This window comes from Balaenoptera physalus (assembly GCF_965194825.1).
Source record: "Balaenoptera physalus genome assembly, chromosome: 15".
NCBI classification, from domain to species: domain Eukaryota; kingdom Metazoa; phylum Chordata; class Mammalia; order Artiodactyla; family Balaenopteridae; genus Balaenoptera; species Balaenoptera physalus.
This window is the reverse complement of record NC_138894.1, coordinates 44,348,285-44,367,218: the sequence shown is the minus strand read 5'-3', so window position 1 is coordinate 44,367,218 and position 18,934 is coordinate 44,348,285. Positions and strand designations below refer to the sequence as shown.

The following is an 18,934-nucleotide window of genomic DNA, read 5'->3' as shown; positions in this document are numbered from 1 at the left end:
GTTGCATACCATGTATGTCCTTCACTATCTGAGAAGACATCTTTGATTTTTGCCATGTTGGTAAAGGCTGTCCTCACGCCACAGCTTTTTTAAAAGTAGCTATAACTTTGTTACATGGTCCATGTTACATGTCCATATTCGTCTCTAGTACATACCAATTGCAGCTAGGTGCCATTTATTTAATACAGTGAATGTGAATAAATCCTAGTGTCTTTTAATCCCTTTCATCTGCCAAACTAAAGAGAGTAAGACTTCCTGACGAGAAGCATGAGGAGGCCATCATTTGGGGCCAGTCTGGGGTTTGAGGTCAACAACTGTCTTGATCAGAAGTGTCAGGCCTGCAGACACAGTTCACTCACTTATAAATGTGGCCTTTTACCCCGGCCCAGTAAATCACTCATTGAATAAGAGTAACAGAGAAGACAGTGGGAAGTTACATCCAAGAGAAAATGAGAATGACAAGCAGTTCTAAATAGACAACTGAACTAGAATTTAGGCAGAAAACAAATTTTGTACATCACAAATGAAAACAGTAATGACTAGAGTGAAAAAAGTCTTAAGATTCATCCATTCAATATGATGCCTAACAAGCAGACTATCCCTATTCTTAACTCCACCTCTATAATGAATCTAGTCTATTTCTCTCACACTGGACAAAAGAGAGTTCTTAAGGCCATTACAGTAATTCCAATGGAACAGAATGGTTATTATGGTGGCTTTTCAAATAATCATGATTTTCCTTTTAACAATGCAGTTTTTGCCCATTTTGATTTTTAGACATAAAAATCTGAGAGAGAATGTGAGCAATATAAGTAAAATCTAAGGACTTATTTCACTGGTGTAGTCATATATAGGGAAGGGATACTGAAAAGGAAAGTCATACTGCCAAATGCAACACAGTTTGGATGCTTTGGGCCACATCCCTGGCTCATACCCCTGATTAACTACAAAAGGGGAACCTTGAGGAAGAAGAGCCAAGTGTGTCAAATTTGTTCATGAAACAGCCTTCAAGTTATTTGCACCTATCCTCAACAAATTTTGTTTGGTTTACCAATTTACTGATTAGTATCACAACTTTTTTTTCAAATCATCATTATGGTAGAAGGCCCCTCACCCCCTGGCAGGAATCTCAAGTGCCCCTATACCCAACCAGCCCTAACTGGTCCCACATGAAAACAAGCTCCGTCGTCTATAAAAGCACATTTATCTAGTTGCTTTCAGTTTAAGGCCTTAAGGTTTTGTCCTTGTTCCCTTCTGCTTATTTTCCCTTTTTGATCTTTGATCCTTTTCCTAAACAAAGGTCTGTTCAGATATGTGTGAGTCACTTTCTAGAGTTAAACAATCTTTAAATCTAAGTACCATATCAAAGAAAGTAAAAGTCTCTTAGAAGGCCATCATAGTGAATCAACTCTTAGGATGTTTTTCTTTAAAATTTCATGTACTCAATGATTACAACTATGTAAATAAATACGCATTTGAAAAAAACAGCTGAAAGAAAAACAATGAAGAAAAAGTTGTGTGAGTATAGTGATGGATCCTCATTTGTTAAAAACATCTTGGGACTGTGGCTTACTTTGTGGGAAAAATGTTAATTACTAATTTAATTTCATTAATGGTTATAGAGCTATTCAGATCTATTTCTTTTTCACTCAGTTTTGGTTATTTTTATTTTTCTAAGAAATCCTCCATTTCACCTAATTTTTCAAGTTTGTTGTAATGAAGTTGTTCATAGTGTTCCCTGACATGTCTATCATTAGGTCACTTTTAGTATATCCCTAATATTGTTCATTATTTTCTATTTTACCAATCTTGTCAAAGAACAAATGCTTAGCTTTATTAATCCTCTTTTATAATTTTTTGTTACATTAATTTCTGAGCATATATTATTTCCTTCCTTCTACTCTTTTTAGGTTTATTTTGCTAATATTTTTTGAATTTCTTAAATTGCATGGTGCTTTTTAAAAAAAATTGAAGTATAATTGCTATAGTGATTTGATATCTCTATACATTACAAAATGATCACTGCAATAAGTCTAGTTACAATCTGTCACCATATAAAGTTATTATAATATTATTGACTATATTCCTCATGCTGTGTATTTCATCACTGTGACTCATTTATTTCGTAACTGGAAGTCTGTACCTCTTACTCTCCCTCACCTATTTTACTCATCCCCCCCACTCATCTCCCCTCTGGCCACCACATGTTTGTTCTCTGAATCAATGAGTCTGTTTCTGTTTTGTTGTTTGTTCATTTGTTTTGTTTTTATATTCCACATAGAAGTGAAATCATACAGTATTTGTCTTTCTCTGTCTGACTTATTTCACTTACCATAATACCCTCTAGGTCCATCCATGTTGTTTCAAATGGCAAGATTTCATTCTTTTTTATGACTGAGTAATAGTCCATTGTATTAATATAGACCACATCTTTTTAATCCATTCATCTTTCAGTGGACACTTAGTTTGCTTCCATATCTTGGCCATTATAAATAATGTTTTAAATTGCATGGTTCTTTAATTTTGAGCCTTTCTTCTTTTCCAATACAAACATTTAAAGCTGTATATTTCCCTTATAACTCTGCCTCAGAACTTACCTCTGAATTCCTCATTCAAACTCAACATGTTCAAAACCAATCTCTTGACCTTTTCCCACTACCTATTCTTTCTACAGTCTTACCAGTCTTGTCAATGGCAACTCCATTTTTCCAGTTGCTGAGATCCAAACACTTAAAGTCATCCTTACCTTCTCCTTCTATCATATGCTTCATCCAGTCTGTGAGCAAATGCTATTAGCCAAACCTTCAATATGTCCAAAATCCAAGCACTCTATCCTCATCCCTCTTGCTACCAATCTGCTCTAAATGGTCACCATTTCTCACTCAATTATTGCAGCAGCCTCCCAAATGGTCTCCTTGCTCTTGGCCTTCAAAGGTCTATTTTCAACATAGCATCTGAGTGATTCATTCATTAGTTGGTCCAGATCATCTACTGACTTGCCCTATTATTCAAGAGAAAAATCCCGGTTCCTTACAACAGCCAACAAAAGTCCTATATTACCACCTGCTAGACCTCTGACCCAAGCTCTTATTATTCTGCCTCTCATTCACTGCTCCAGCCAAAGTGCTGGGATTTAACTCATATTTCACCTTCTTAGGGAGGCCTCACCACCCAGTGCTCCCTAGTTCCTGTCCCTGCTTTGTTCTTCTTCATGGTATGTATCATTACTTAACATTCTATATATTTTACCTACTTATTTACATAATGTTTCCTTCACCAACTGTAAACTTTATGATGCCATAGATTTGTGTGTGTGTGTCTGTTTTGTTCATTGCTATATTCTAGCTCTAACAATAGTGCCTGTTCATATTCTCTATTTCCTTAATTATACTTTGTTCACTTAATCTATCAATTACCACACCAAGGGAATTAAAATTTCTAACTATGAAAGAGGATTTGTCAATTTTTATTTTATGTGTACTCAAGCTATATTATACACGTTTAGAATTGTTATATCTTACTGGTGAATTGATTTTTCTGTTGATATTGATCTCTAGTAATCTGTACTACTGATTTTGCTTTAAAGACTATTTATATAACATTATTAAGTCTCTTTTGGTATTGACTTAGTATAATTTTTTTCCATTCTCCAGCTTTTAAACTTTCTATGTGTTAGGTGTCTCTTGTAAAAATGTAGAAAAAACTCTGTTTCAACAATCTCTGCGAATGAAAATTTTAACCTCCTTAAATGGACAATGATTATTGATTTTTAAAATTCATTTCTACTACCTCATTGTGTTTTCTGTTTTTCATCTTTTTTTCTGTTTCTTCCCCCTGCATGCTGTACCCTCCCCCAATTCTTGCCTTCTTTGGGGTTGAATTTTTTTTTCCTTATCCAACATTTTCACTCTATTTGTTTGACAAGTATACACTCTATTTCTATTCTTTCAGTGATTACCCTAGAAATTCTACCATGTATCTTTTACTGAATAAAATCTGGTATTAATAAGTATCTCTACCTTCCTCTTAAAAAGTCAGGGACCTTAGAATGCTTTAACTTCTTCACTTCTCTTCTGATTCATATGTTGTCATTGTCCAGGATTTTATCTTTATTTAACCACCTGAATTAGACATTAGTGGTTATGTTTTACATGATCCATTTTTGTTTAAGTTCCCACAAGTTTAACATTATTTTTGTCCACCATTCCTTCTTGCATCTCATACCTTCCTTCCTTTTAGTTCTCTCAAGGAAGATGTTGCCCTTCAAGGGTCCTAGGTTGATGTGGAGATCTCTGATCCAGTCTCCCACTCTGCTTGAGCCCTACGCTTTGTCTCCAACCCTCTGAGTACACAGCCTTTATAAATCAAGCACCTCACTGCCAGGTGCCAGCAGATGCCCTCAAGGCAAACTTTGACTTTGCTTATTCTTGTGGAATCAAGCACCCTTGTCATTTCAACCTCTGAGTGTTTCCCTTAGTTTCCTGCCAGCTCTACCATGCTTTAAACAAATATTTTAAATATATTATCCATTAAATAGATGATCTGACCAGGAAGTTTTTCTCTGTAGATCATTCTGTCTTATTCTCTAAATATTCTTAGGTAGCAGTTTTAGTATTTTTGTTTTTGAATTGGTTTCATATAATTATTTTATTTACTGTGTATGCTCCATTAGTAAAAAGTAAAATTTTAAAAGCCATTTAAAAGTCAAAGTGGTTAACAATTTTTTTGCCTAACATATATATTTTTCATAAGCCAAGAGCCATTTCTAAAAGACTACCTTTTTTTCTGAATTCTAAGTGTAAATATTGACTCCAACATAATACATATTATCCTCCAACATATTATACAAATTTTCAAACATCCAGGAAAGTTGAAATAATATATTTATATTTTTACCACCTAGATTCTATCATCATTTTACAACATTGTTTTATCACATATCTATTCATCTCCCTTTCTATCCATCAGTTCATCTTACTTTTTTGTTGCAGTGCCAAGAAGAATGCAGACATCAGTACATTTCCCCACAAATATTTTATAAACATGATATTTTTATTTCTAGGCAATAAAGCTCCCTATCCCAAGATTTTGCTTACTATTTTATAAGCATTTTAAAAATATGACTCTCTGTGCCACAATCACATAATACCATTTGAGTCAGAAAACAACAGTCTTATAGTTAAGAGGGGAAATAAACAAGTAAAATTAAGTATTAATCCTTTATAACATATTTCCATGTTAGTAAAATAAGCTTCATATGTGGCACATTCACTGAAATGTTTGTCCTTTTATTTCATCAATATTTAGGAGTTCCTCTTATAGTTTCTATTTATTTATAATGAAAAGCTCCTACTTGTTAATATTTCCCTATTTTTTTTTAACATCTTTATTGGAGTATAATTGCTTTACAATGTTGTGTTAGTTTCTGCTGTATAATAAAGTGAATCAGCTATACGTATACATATATCCCCATATCCCCTCCCTCTTGCGTCTCCCTCCCACCCTTCCCTATCTCACCCATCTAGGTGGACACAAAGCACCGAGCTGGTCTCTCTGTGCTATGCGGCTGCTTCCCACTAGCTGTCTATTTTACATTTGGTAGTGTATATATGTCAATGCCACTCTCTCACTTCGTCCCAGCTTACCCTTCCCCCTCCCTGTGTCCTCAAGTCCATTCTCTACGTCTGCGTCTTTATTCCTGTGCTGCCCCTAGGTTCTTCAGAACCATTTTTTTTTTTAGATTCCATATATATGTGTTAGCATACGGTATTTGTTTTTCTCCTTCTGACTTACTTCACTCTGTATGACAGACTGTAGATCCATGCACCTCACTACAAATAACTCCATTTCTTTTTATGGCTGAGTAATATTCCATTAATACTTCCCTATTCAGTAGTTCTGGAGGACTATTCAATTTTATGGAAGCAGAGAGGTGAACAATCACCTTCTGAACTTAGTTTAGGCAAACCTGCATCTTCCTTCTATGATATTGTGATTTATAATAAGAAATATATATGTTAGATCTTTGTACTGTTTGTGACAAAGGAGCTCCCTGGAACTTCCTAAGCGATAAGGAGCCAAAAAGGTGAAAGGAAAGTCTTTTGTAATTCATAACAATCCCCTTTCAACCATACCTGAGTTTAGGTTAATGAGGTGACTTTCTGAAAGCCTCTACAGATGGGGGTTGGTTGTCAGGGAAACCAACCACATGATTAGAGGGTTAGAACTTCAGTCTCACTCCTAGACTTCTGGGGAGGAGGGAGGAATGGGGAGCCGGAGGTTGAATTAATCACCAATGGCCAGTAATTTAATCAATCATGCCTATGTAATGGAGCCTCCATACATACTAAAAAGGAGGAGATTCAGAGAGCTTCTGGATTGGTGAATATATGGAGGTGCTGGGAAGGTGGTGCACTTGGAGAGGGCACAGAGGCTTCAAGTCCTTTCCCACATAACTTGCCCTATGCATCTCTTCATCTGGCTGTTTATTTGTATCCTTTAAAATATCAGCAATAGGGGCTTCCCTGGTGGCACAGTGGCTAAGAATCCGCCTGCCAATGCATGGGACAGGGGTTCGAGCCCTGGTCTGGGAAGATCCCACATGCCGCGGAGCAACGAAGCCAGTGTGCCACAACTACTGAGCCTGTGAGCCACAACTACTGAGCCTGTGTGCCACAACTACTGAGCCTGAGTTCTAGAGCCCGCAAGCCACAACTACGAGCCTGCATGCCACAACCACTGAGCCTGTGCTCTAGAGCTCATGAGCCACAACTACTGAAGCCCGTGAGCCACAACTACGGAAGCCCGTGCGCCTAGAGCCCCTGCTCCGCAACAAGATACTGCAATGAGAAGCCCGTGCACCGCAATGAAGAGTAGCCCCACCAGGGAAGCCCCACCATATACTTTTTGATATTAAAATCAATATAATATTTTTTTTTTTCTAATCTGGACTCAAGCAATCTGAGTCCTCAGCTTAACCAGTGGGTGATCTTAGGTATATCCCTACTCTGCATGATGCTTCTTTTCTTCATCTTTAATTTAAAATTCTTTATGATGATCTTTACTGTTTAGGACTTATTCCATTATCTAATAACTTTTTTTAGAGTATTAAAATACTGGCTAGCCTAGTACAGAGGGTAATGCAATTCTAGTACTTCACAAATACAAAAAAGTATTTGCCCTTTTTCTCTTCCCTTAAGCAGGAGAACTTCTTGGCAGCAGATTAAACAAAAGGATGGTTCCAACTTAAGCTATCTCATTCAATTTCTTCTACACTTAACGTTCCTTTTTTCATAATGCCGTGTATAGCCTACTGTCAAAAGAACTACTAAACACTCATTATAATTCAAATAGTAGAAAGCATGCAAAAAAGGAAATATGAAAAACCTAGTATACCCTAAGAGACAACATTCAATTCCACATGTAACCACACAGAAAAGTTAGAGTCTGTGTGGTTACATCAGTACTACATCAGTCCCAGTATTTTTGTCATGTCTATGCATATGATTATACATAGAACACTGCCTCATTTAGGGTGAAGAATCTCTTAGAATATACTAAAATCGTTCAGATAAAAAGGCAATATTCAATTGTAGGTCATAACTCATGCAATATATTAACATCTCTCAGCTTCTAAAAAGACTCTTTTCCAAAGGTTTCACTGTTGGGTAGAGATCAAAGTGCCACTTTATAAATAGTTTACTCATTTGTCAATTGATAATACCTCCTTAGCAGGGTTGTTCTGAGAAAAAAAGGGGAGACTATACATGAAATTGCTTGAGTTAAAAAGAACTACAACAGCTAGGTTATACTGTAAGTAAAATTAAAACTCTAAATTCAACTCAATGTAATTTATGGTACATGAAACTGAAAATTCTATTACTTTCTGTTATAAAATATATATAAAAGTACACAAAATGTATACTTTCAGCTAAAAGAATAATAATTTTTATTGGACCCTGATATATACCCCACTCATCTTAAGAAATGGAACATTACTAATACCTTGGTGGCTCCATGGGCTTGTTCCTCTCATATTTCTCTTAACCCACTCCACAATATCCTAAATTTTGTTATACTCACTTCTTTGCTTTTACTTCTAGCATTGACATATTCAGATGTATCCCTAAAGTAACTAACTAGCTAGTTACCTATCTATCTATCCATCCATCCATCCATCTCTATCCATCCATTCATCTTCCATCCATCTATTTTTTGAACTTTATATAGAGAGAAATGCTATATGTACTTGTCCTTCAACTTCTGCAGTATCTGTCTCAGAGTAATTTCTTGACATTATCTAATTTTTCATATAATCCGTAAGATTAAAACAATTAAAGGAAATTAAAGCAGAGAAAATGAGGCACAGTGAAGCTAGCAACTTGCCACCTTGTATAGGAAGACAATGAGCAAATTTCTCTACAGTAATTCTGAAAGTAAAGCAGACCCGTGACTGTCTTAGAACATTATAGCACATTCATTTTAGCTGCAATTAAAATAAACATTTCTCTATTGTTAAGAGTACAATTAATATTTTTAAATTCACTTTACATAGCTGGTATTTTTTGCTTTCGTATTAAAGGGGCAATTATATTAAACGGTAGTAATGATGTAAAAGCCCTCAACAATATTCCAATACAGTCCTTAATAGGAAAACAAGAACGAATTAAATAAAGAATATCAAGAGCCAATTTGTTTTTCTCTTAGGGGACAGACTATTAGAAAAGAGATAGCCATATTATGGAATATTCTAATTAAAGAAGATGGCTCCTTGAATAGGTAATTAGTCTGACACTAATTAATCCAAAGATATCATTCACCTGAGTAAGTGGTGGAAGAATCTCCTTGCATATTTGCTGATTTGGTCTCTGTATTCCAATATAGTTGTATCCAGGAGTGGTCTTGTTGGAGCATAGAAGGTTCCAAGGCTTGCCTCAAGCTGTGCTGTGGAATTCAAACATAGCAGCACTAAAACAAGTGAAACTCCTTCAATTACAACAGAATACTCATGTTTGCAGTCAGTCAGGTTTTGCAAACTTGGATGAAATGTGAGCTTGTTGCAGGAAAGATGAAATTAAAATATGACAGCTGATACAAAAACAAACCTGTGTATAAACTTTCACTTGAAGCAAAGCTGACAATGACTCTGAGCAACAAAAAGCTGTCAAAACTGAAGAAATCCATAATGAATCAACCTCTCACCACAAATGGGTAATTAAAACAGTGACTCATCAGAGTAACACAGTTTGAACTAGTATTTCCAGTAAAATCAACTCACAGTGTGCTCAACATTTACTCTCTTTAGCTGAAAGGAACAAACTAGCCTTTCTGCATTAGGCATTGAAATCAGTATTAGAAATGTTTAAAAAAATAATACAAATAAAAATATCCTGATTGGAGTAATAATATCTCTCTATTACAACTTTAGAGAAAGATTGCAATTCCCTATACCTTCCTTAAATCCTGTCCTAAACAACAAGATTGTTGGTTTTGTCCAAGTGTGAAAGTTAACACCCCTGGGAGGTATGTTAATCTGCTTTGGTCAACTGACACCCTCCTAGGAAGGAAGGATTGGAGAGCAGGTTTTGATAAGCCAAAGGGCTAGTGACTGGGAGAAAAAAGCACATTTTGCCTAATTTACACTTTTACCAAGACATGCCAATGGGGTTGTGCTTCTTCCAAGAAATACCTGGAAAATATATAATTACCATAATGGTGAGACTTGTATGAGAATACAGTTCACAGTAAGACTCCACTGATTTTTATGCTACTAGCACTAGGTTGAATGAACAATTCCTTATTTAGCAAAACTCTTTAGTTTTAAGCATATTTGGGTTTGAAAGTATTACATACCTCGTCAGAGTAATTGCTATGGACTTGGCTAAGCTGTTAGTTATTTCTTTTTTTAATCTCAGATCTAGACAGTAAAGTAAGATGAACCTTAGTGGCATTTTCTTTCAAAGCAGCAGTCAATTTAGATTAAAATTGAATACAGCAATGCCATTGTGAAAGCAAGCCAGATTCTCTTGCCATTGCTTGTTTTCTTGACAGCATGTTCCGTACATCTGAAATGTTTGAGCCTACATGGAATACTCGTAGCTCCCAGCACAGTTATAGATTCATTAGATAGCCCAGCTTGATGTTTAAGGCAGAAATGAAGATCTCAAAGACAACCACAGCACAGCTACAAATAAAAGAGCTCACTGGGTTCCACTAATAAGAGGAAAACAAATTACCATGTCAAATTTGTTAGATTCAGATAGAATAAATATCAATAGAGAAGAATTGTAAATGTTTTAGAAATGTGTTTTGCAGTTACTTGGGGGAAAATGCATATACCTACTTAAAATGTACATATTCTGATAACCCAGCATCATGCAAGCATTTTATTTTAATAGCCTAGTATATCATACAAGCTTTTTATTTCCCTATCCACCCAGTATGGTTCCTTGATAATATCCTTTATTAAGGCGGGACTCTGATAATACCCATTTGTGAATTCCCTAATAATCTTTCTTACTACACAGGGATCTTACAACACAAATTCACTAAGGTGCTAGCAATTTCTCAGTGTCCTGAGTAAGAGTCAATATTTTATCTTCTTCATATTTCTTCAACTGTAAATTTAGAGTATCTTGCATGGATTATGTGTACCATAACAGGCTTTCTTTAGGGACCCCGCTACTTTTTTTTCCCTCTGCTATCTACCCAACCTGAAGAGTGTACCAATACTAATAAATAATTACTTGAGATAACTCTGCAGGTAGAAATATTACAGTAATCCTAGAACCCTAAAATTTTGAAGTTATAATCTTCTTTTTATTTTTAACTAATATTCATTGAGTACCTACTGTGGGCCAAGCACTGTGCTATGCATTTTCTCATTGCAGAAGTACTGGAATCTCCGTAGATGTGTTGGACTACCTCCAAAAAGCACATTCAATTAACATTAAATAAATATTTATTGTGGGCCTCCTATGAGTTGGGGCCAAGGCTCATGATGCAGACTTCTTGAAAAAACATGTTCTTGCTGATTATTCTTCTCTAAAATTAGTAAAATGAAGGTTATGTACAGAATACTATCTAAACAATTTGTTTACTTTGGAAACGTAATAAAATGGAATAAGAAAATCTATAAACATGGAAAGAAAATAGTGGGGAAGAAAAGCTCTCCAGTAAAGGCCTTTTGACATATTCCCTGTTTTCCTTACCTTGTAAATCACATACAGAAAGTTTCTCATTGGCCATGATTTCCCACTGTTAATATCAATGCTTATTACAAACATTTGAAATAAAGATATGAATGCAAGAATGTTTAGATGCATTTTACATTAAGTAAATAAATTACTCATAATAAAAATAACATACACTGGATAACTGGCAAATATAAAAATTGATTTCATTATTGTATGTGGCACATATATTGTTTTCTTTTTTCTTTGTTAACAGTGCCTTGTCTCTCTTTGACAATAAACATCTGAGATCCTATGGGCAAAATAACTTATTAAGAGAAGGTTGGGAAATCCAAGCACGCAGAAGGGAGACGGGTATCAGAACTCTCAGTTAGAATGAAAACAAGAAGGAACAGCCTGGGCTGCAATTCTCACACACACACACACACACACACAAAATCAGTAGTAAGGTCTACTGTCTGGACAAAGAACTTGGGATGTGAAAGAAAAATACTGATGTCTAAAGTAAAGGAGAAATAAGGACTTTGTTTAGGGCCCTTTGTCTTCCAAACCCTAGAGAGTACATGAAATTTCTCATCGAAGTTTGAAATCTGAGCATATTCTACACATGACCTTAGTCTGAAATATACAGTGACTTCATTGTGAGTTCCAACATAGGTGTATACAGAAAAGTTATTACGTTGACAAATACTATACAGTAAGTACCATATGGAAGTAATTATTTGATATCTCATTTTGTCAGTTTAATAGGGCATTAACATTTTTATCTTCTCATCTCCAGTAACATGACTTCAAAACATCCTCAAAAAATAACTGATAATAAAATGTACTTCATGTATATACAAAACCCATTTATGAAATATATTTTAAGTCTGACCTTCTCTCTCTGGAGTGAGCTTTTGTCTAAGAAGATGGTTTACGATGGCAGTCATGCTGATAAAGCACTGGTAGCCCAGAGTGTCCCAGTTCATACTACTCAGGATGTTTATTGCCTCATAGATCTCATCACAGTGAATGTACTGGAAGATGATGTCTACCAGGCCCAGCTGTCCTTGTGTGAAGATACCTGTCACAGAAAAATATAAAATCAAGTGAATCTTTTAAAAATAAGAAGTAGGACTTCCCTGGTTGTCCAGTGGCTAGGACTCCATGCTCCCAATGCAGGGGGGCCAGGTTCAATCCCTGGTCAGGGAACTAGATCCCACATGCCGCAACTAAAGACCCCACATGTCACAACTAAAGATCCCACATGCCACAACTAGGGACCCCATATGCCACAACTAAAGATCCCACATGCCGCAACTAAAGATCCCAGATGCCACAACTCAAGATCCTGCATGCCACAATGAAGATCCCACAAGCGGCAGCTAAGACCCAGTACAGCAAAATAGATAAATAAATAAATAAATAAAAATAAAAAGTAGAATAACAAAAATAGATTTAACTTTTCTACAAAGGAAAAAAACAGTGATCATTTCTTGCATAAAGTACTAGAAATGTGGGATTTGGGGGGGCCAAGAGTAATATGGCACTGTGGTTAAATCTTTAAATACCACCTACCAACTCCATCTAGCTTATGCTTACCATTCAGCACATATTAACTAATTTATAATCAAACTGTTCAGACTAAAAATGAAAAAACGTTGAGGACTTTTAGGTAAATCACAATAGCTAATTTAATTTTTCCCATCTGTCATTTAGGCCTCTGTTGTATATATTTAGAGATAATTTTGATGTAACATAATTCTTATTGACCAGCTTAATTAGTTCTAAGTTGCATCTGGTCTTCAGCCCCATGTACTTGGGGGTCAAAAAGTACAAATATCCATGACAAATATAATGTGACTATATAAACATTTTTAGGACTGTTTTTATTAATGGGTGCTCTAAATTGATAGCTTCTTCACAGATACCACATACCAATTTATTTTAAATTGGCATTGAGATTATTCTCTTCTATTATTAGTAATTATTAGTAAGAAATTATCAGGATTAATCTTGTTATTGATCCACTTTCACAACTAAGATCTACTATAAAATATCTTAGAACAACATAAACACATTTGCTTACCCTTTTAAAATGAAAGAAAATCCACTTCTAAGCTTAGAGAAGCAAGAGCACAAAACAAAGGGGGGTGGACTCTGTTCTAGTTTTATCTTATCATCTTTTAAATATGGCTGATCTCATTTGAAACTAACAATTTCTGTGTAATTAAGTGACAATAAGTATTAGTGCTTTTAAGGAGTTTGGTTTTTTTTTTAATCTTTAAAAAGTAGCTATCTGTAAAATCTTTTTCCTTCCACAAATGTTTACTGATTTGAGTGAAACTACAAAAACTTCTCAGTACAAATAATCATAAAGCTAAATGAGAAAACATATGTGAAATTATTTGGAATCTGTGAAGTATATAAAATAAAAACAGGGAAACAAAGATAAAATATTGCAAACTTCGCTTCTGAAATTATGCAAGCTAGAGACAACAGTAGGGCTTTTAAAATGCTGAGAGATAAAAATGAATTAGCCTAGAATTCTAACTTTATAACAAAGCATTGAAAATTCATGAAGAAAAAACATTCTTAATGACAGAGCTCTAAAACAATAAAGCAAAAACTATCAAACTAAAAGGAGAGAAAGTCAAATCTACAATTATCATTGGAGATTTCAGCATTTCTCTCTGATTAGCTGAAAAAAATGTATAAACAGAAAATCTGTAAATATCGAAAACACTTGAAAAACATCAGTAAATTTGACCTAATTGACATTTATACAATGCTTCACCCAACAACGGCAGAATACACATTCTTTTTAAGTGCACATATAACACCAACCAAGATGGAGCATATTCTGGGAGATAAAACAAGCCTCAATAAATTTAAATGCTTTGTAAGTATACAGAATAGGTTCCCAGACCACAATATAACTAAATTAGATATCAAAACAGAAAGATATCTAGATGATTTTTAGTGTCTAAGGATTTATACACCAAGATTTTCAAGGGAGAAAATATTCCCCTTATATCCTCAGTGTGCTGGTAAGTCTAAGTGATGTAAATACTCCCACCATGGCTGATTTCAAGCACTAATGTGATGTCATGGAACAAGTGATGCACCACTGCACACTGTTATGTAATATTTCTACCATACAGATTAAATAAGTGTAAATAACCTCCAGGGTATAGGTAACAGCAAAATGTAGTAAAATAACTAGGAAGTGGGGAAAAAAGAAATATATCTGGAAAATCTTTAAATATTTAGAAATTAATCAACACTGTTCTAAATAACCTATGGGTCAAAGAAGAAAACACGAATTAGAAAATATTTTGAAATGAATAAAAATAAAAATATAACATCAAAATTTGTGAGATGTAGCTGTGGTTATAGTATTACTTAGAGGGAAATTACCAGCATTAAATATTCAATTACAAAAGAAAAAGGGTCTAAAATCAACAATACAAGCTTCCACATTAAGAACCTAGAGAAAAAAGAGCAAATTAGACCTAAAATAAAATAGGAGATAATAAAAATATGAAAATAAATAATAGAGAAAGTCAGTGAACACAAAAGCTGGTTCTTTGAAACAATTTGTAAAATTGACCAACTTCTGCCAAATTGAGAAAAAAAGAGAAGATACATTTATCAATATCAAGAATAATCATTACAGCACTACAGACATTAAAAAATAAGTGAATAATATGCTAACTTTATAGAAATAAATGTAGCTTAAATGAAATAGATTCCTTGAAAGATACAAATTATCAAAGCTCATTCAAGAAGAAATGAATAGACAACCTGAATGATCCTATATTATTTAAATTTGAACTTGCAGTTTAAAAACCTTTACACATACACAAACACACACACACACACAAAACCAGATGCCTTCACTGGTAAATTCTCTCAAACAGTAAGAGAAGAAATAATATCACCTCTACACAACTCAAAATATAAGAGGAGGGAGTATTTCCTAATTCATTTAATGATATCAGCATTACACTGATACCAAAAATGACAAAACATTACAGGAAAAGAAAAAGAAAATTGCAAACCAGTATCTCCCATAAACAGATACAAAAATCCTTAAAAAATATTAGCAAATCCAGCAACATATTAAAAAGGTAATACATCATGAACAAGAGAAATTTATCCCACAAATGCAAGGTTGCTGAAACATCTGAAAACTGATCAACATAATTCACTATATGACCAGAAAAAACATATAATCATTTCAATACATGCAGAAAAGCACTTGAAAAAATTGAACATCCACCCACGCTAATATATATCAGCAGACTAGGAATGGAAGGGGACTTCCTCAACCTCGATAACATCATACATACAGTGAAAGATTAAATGCTATCCACCTAAGATTGGAAACAAAGCAAGGATATCTTCCCTTGCCACTTCTATTTAATATTGTACCGTCCTAGCTAGTAAAATAGGGAAGAAAACAAAATAAAAGGCATACACATTGGATAAGAATATATAAAACTTGTTTTTAACTGAAGTTGTCATAGTCATCTATGTAGAAAATCCTAAGTAATCTACAATAAAATGTTACTACAACTAAGAAATGAGTTTACCAGGGTTGCAGGATACATGGTCAATATTTTAAATTTTTATTTTTACATAACCCCAATGAACAATTAAAAGTTGTAATTAAAAATACTAATTACGATAGCATCCAAAAACATGAACAAACTATGTACAAGATCTTTACACTTTAAACTATAAAACACTGCTGAGAGAAATTAAAGAAGACCTGAATAAATAGAGATGTTGTGTTCATAAATTGGGAGACTCAATATTGTTAAATTGTCATTCCATCCCATATTGATCTATAGATTCAATGTAATCTCAATCAAAATCTCACCAGGTGTTTTTGTAGAAATTGACAAGTCAGTTTTAAAACTTACACAGAAATTCAAAACATCTAGAGTAGCCAAAACAATTTTGAAAAGAAGAACAGAGACTTCCCTGGTGGTCCAGTGGTTGAGACTTCACCTTCCAGTGCAGGGGGTGCAGGTTCAATCCCTGGTCGGGGAGCTAAGATCCCACATGCCTCGTGGCCAAAAAACCAAAACATAAAACAGAAGCAATATTGTAACAAATGCAATAAAGACTTTAAAAATGGTCCACATAAAAAAAAAAAAAAAAAAAAAAAAAGAACAAAGTTGGAGGACTAATAGTCCTGGCTTCAAGACTTACTGTAAAGCCACAGTAATTAAGACAGTGTAGTACTCGCTAAAGTATATACATATAGATCAGTGGACGAGAAGAGAGTCTTCATAGATACACACACACATATGATCAAGGGAATTCAATGGAGGAAGGATAGTCTTTCCAACAGTTGCTGCTGGAACAACTGAATATTCATATTAAAAAATTAATTTCAACTCATACCTCACACCATACACAAAAAATTACTTGTATTAGACAATAAACCTAATTGTAAGAGCTAAAACCATAAAATTTCTAGAAGAAAAAAGGGTCCGACAAAAACTTCTTTGATAGGACATAAAAAGCATAAGCCATAAAATTAAAAAATCCAAGAATTGGCTTTCATCAAAACTAAAACTTCTGCTACCTAAAAAACTGTTAAGAAAATGAAAAGATAAATTACAGGATGGAAGAAAATATTCACAATACTAGCATCCTACTTTTGTTCAGAATATATAAAAACTCTTACAACTCAATAATAAATAAACAATCCAATTAAACTTGGGCAAAAGATTTGAAGATATACTTCATCAGAGAAGATATATGGCAAATAAGCACATAAAAGATGCCCAGCTCCAAAGGCTCATCAGGGAAATGCCAACTAACACCACTATACACCTACTACAATGGCTAAAATTAAAAAGACCATTAATGCCAAGTTTTGGTGAGGATGTGGAGTAACTGGAACTCCAAAATAGTTTCTTCTTAAGTTAATCGTAAACTTAGCATATGGCCCAGCCATTCTACTCCTAGGTTTTTCCCAAGAGAAATTAAAATAGATCTCCACACAAAGACTAGTACAAGAAAGTACATAGCATTTTCAACGATATTGGCTTAAATTTGGAAACAACCCAAATGTCCATCCGCATGTGAAAAGATACACAAATTGTAATTTATCTATATAATAGAATACTACTCAGTAATGTAAGTGAAAATTTACAGATATACCTACAGATATACATATATACATGTAAGTGAAAATTTACAGATAATACATACAAAATTTACAGATATACATACAGTATGTATACATACATCCCAGTAGAATACTACTCAGTAATGTAAGTGAAAATTTACAGATATACATGGAAGAGTCTCACAGACTCTTCCATACTTACTGAGTGAAAGTAGCAAGACACAAAAGAGGACCTATTTTTTGAGTATATTTCTATGAAATTCTAGAAAAAGCAGATCTAATCTGTAATAACAGACAGCAGATCAATGCACTTTAGCTTTGAGGGAGGCAGGGATTGACTGCAAAGGGGTTGAGAGAATTTTGAGGGTGAGGGAAATGTTTTACATCTTGATTGTGGTGGTAATCATGAGGATATACATATTTGCCAAAACTCATTGACCTATGTATTTTTAAAACAGGTACAATTAATTTTATGTAAATTATACCTCAATAAACTTGATCTAAAAATCCATCATCACTCTAGAAAGCAGAATGCTGTCTGGAACAGCAATCCATCTAAAATGATATAAGATCTAGTTTTAAGATGACTAGGCATCTAGTAAAGTATTTGACATATCCTTCCAGCAATAAATTACCACCAATTACCACTTGGGTAAAGTAAAATTTAAATAACTCATTAAAAATAACTCTTTTAAAGAACACATACTTCTTACAAAAGTTCTATGAGAAAAATCAGACTACTTGTTTTTTAGATAGAGTGACAAACACACACAAGCACACACATTGCCTGTGATTTTCAAAATCCTATGAGAGGGAAGAAGTTAGCTTTAATTATTTGTTTAATATCATCATTTGAACTTTTAACCTTTTCCTAACTTTGTAGGTGTTATGAAGCACTGTGGGAGCACTCCAGGTAGATGGAATACTCAACACCACTATGGAAAGGAGGAGTGTGAGAGCACATGCTGTGATTGGGGAGCTACTAGGGAAGCACAGCTGGGGAGATGAAGCCAGAGAGGCAGACAGGCTTATTAACCACTGAAGGATTTCAGGCTGTAGAATCCATGACCAAATCTGCACTCTGGTGGCAGTTCAGGGGATTAATTGAGCGGTGGGTTGGGAAGATTGGAAGACAGAAGATTACAGATAGAGGGCCACTGCTTGATCATGGTAAAATAGCAAAGATCTAGATTAAGGTAATGACAGCAAGGATAAATAGAATGAGATGTTTTTGACAGTACGTATTTAGAAAGGCAGAATTGATGGGATTTGGTCGCTGACTGGATATGGCATCAGGGGTGAGGGAGGATTCTAGGATAACTTCTGACTTGGGATTCTGTCTGTCTAAATAACTGTACCGTCCCTCAAATTGGAGAATATAGGAGGAGAAGCAGGGAAAAAGATTATGACTTCATATCTGCACATAATAAATCTGTATACCTGCGTACATTCAGGGGGAGGTATCCAGCAAGCCAGGTTAATATGTGGATGTGGAGTGAGGAGTGGTCTGGGCTGAAGTTAGAGATAGGATACCAAAATCAAAAATAAACTCTCAATCTGTATAAAATGGGAGGAGAGCTAAAAATGGAACCTTAGAGAGCCTCAATAT

At 34.6% G+C, this 18,934-nt stretch overlaps 1 protein-coding gene across 29 annotated transcripts in view; it reads right to left on the bottom strand.

Moving 5' to 3' along the window:
* The window catches only part of WDPCP (WD repeat containing planar cell polarity effector), a 420,975-nt gene that overhangs the window by 238,409 nt on the left and 163,632 nt on the right, over positions 1–18,934 (bottom strand). For all 29 annotated transcript variants that reach the window (XR_014253957.1, XR_014253958.1, XM_082426596.1 and 26 more), the window contains exons 11-12: positions 12,070–12,258; positions 8,820–8,943 (exon numbers count right to left, since the gene is read on the bottom strand). Coding sequence is in view for 27 of the 29 variants with exons in the window: in XM_082426596.1 (XP_082282722.1) it covers positions 8,820–8,943; positions 12,070–12,258 (313 nt within the window). In the remaining 2 variants the exon portion in view is untranslated. The remainder of the gene's footprint in view (positions 1–8,819; positions 8,944–12,069; positions 12,259–18,934) is intronic.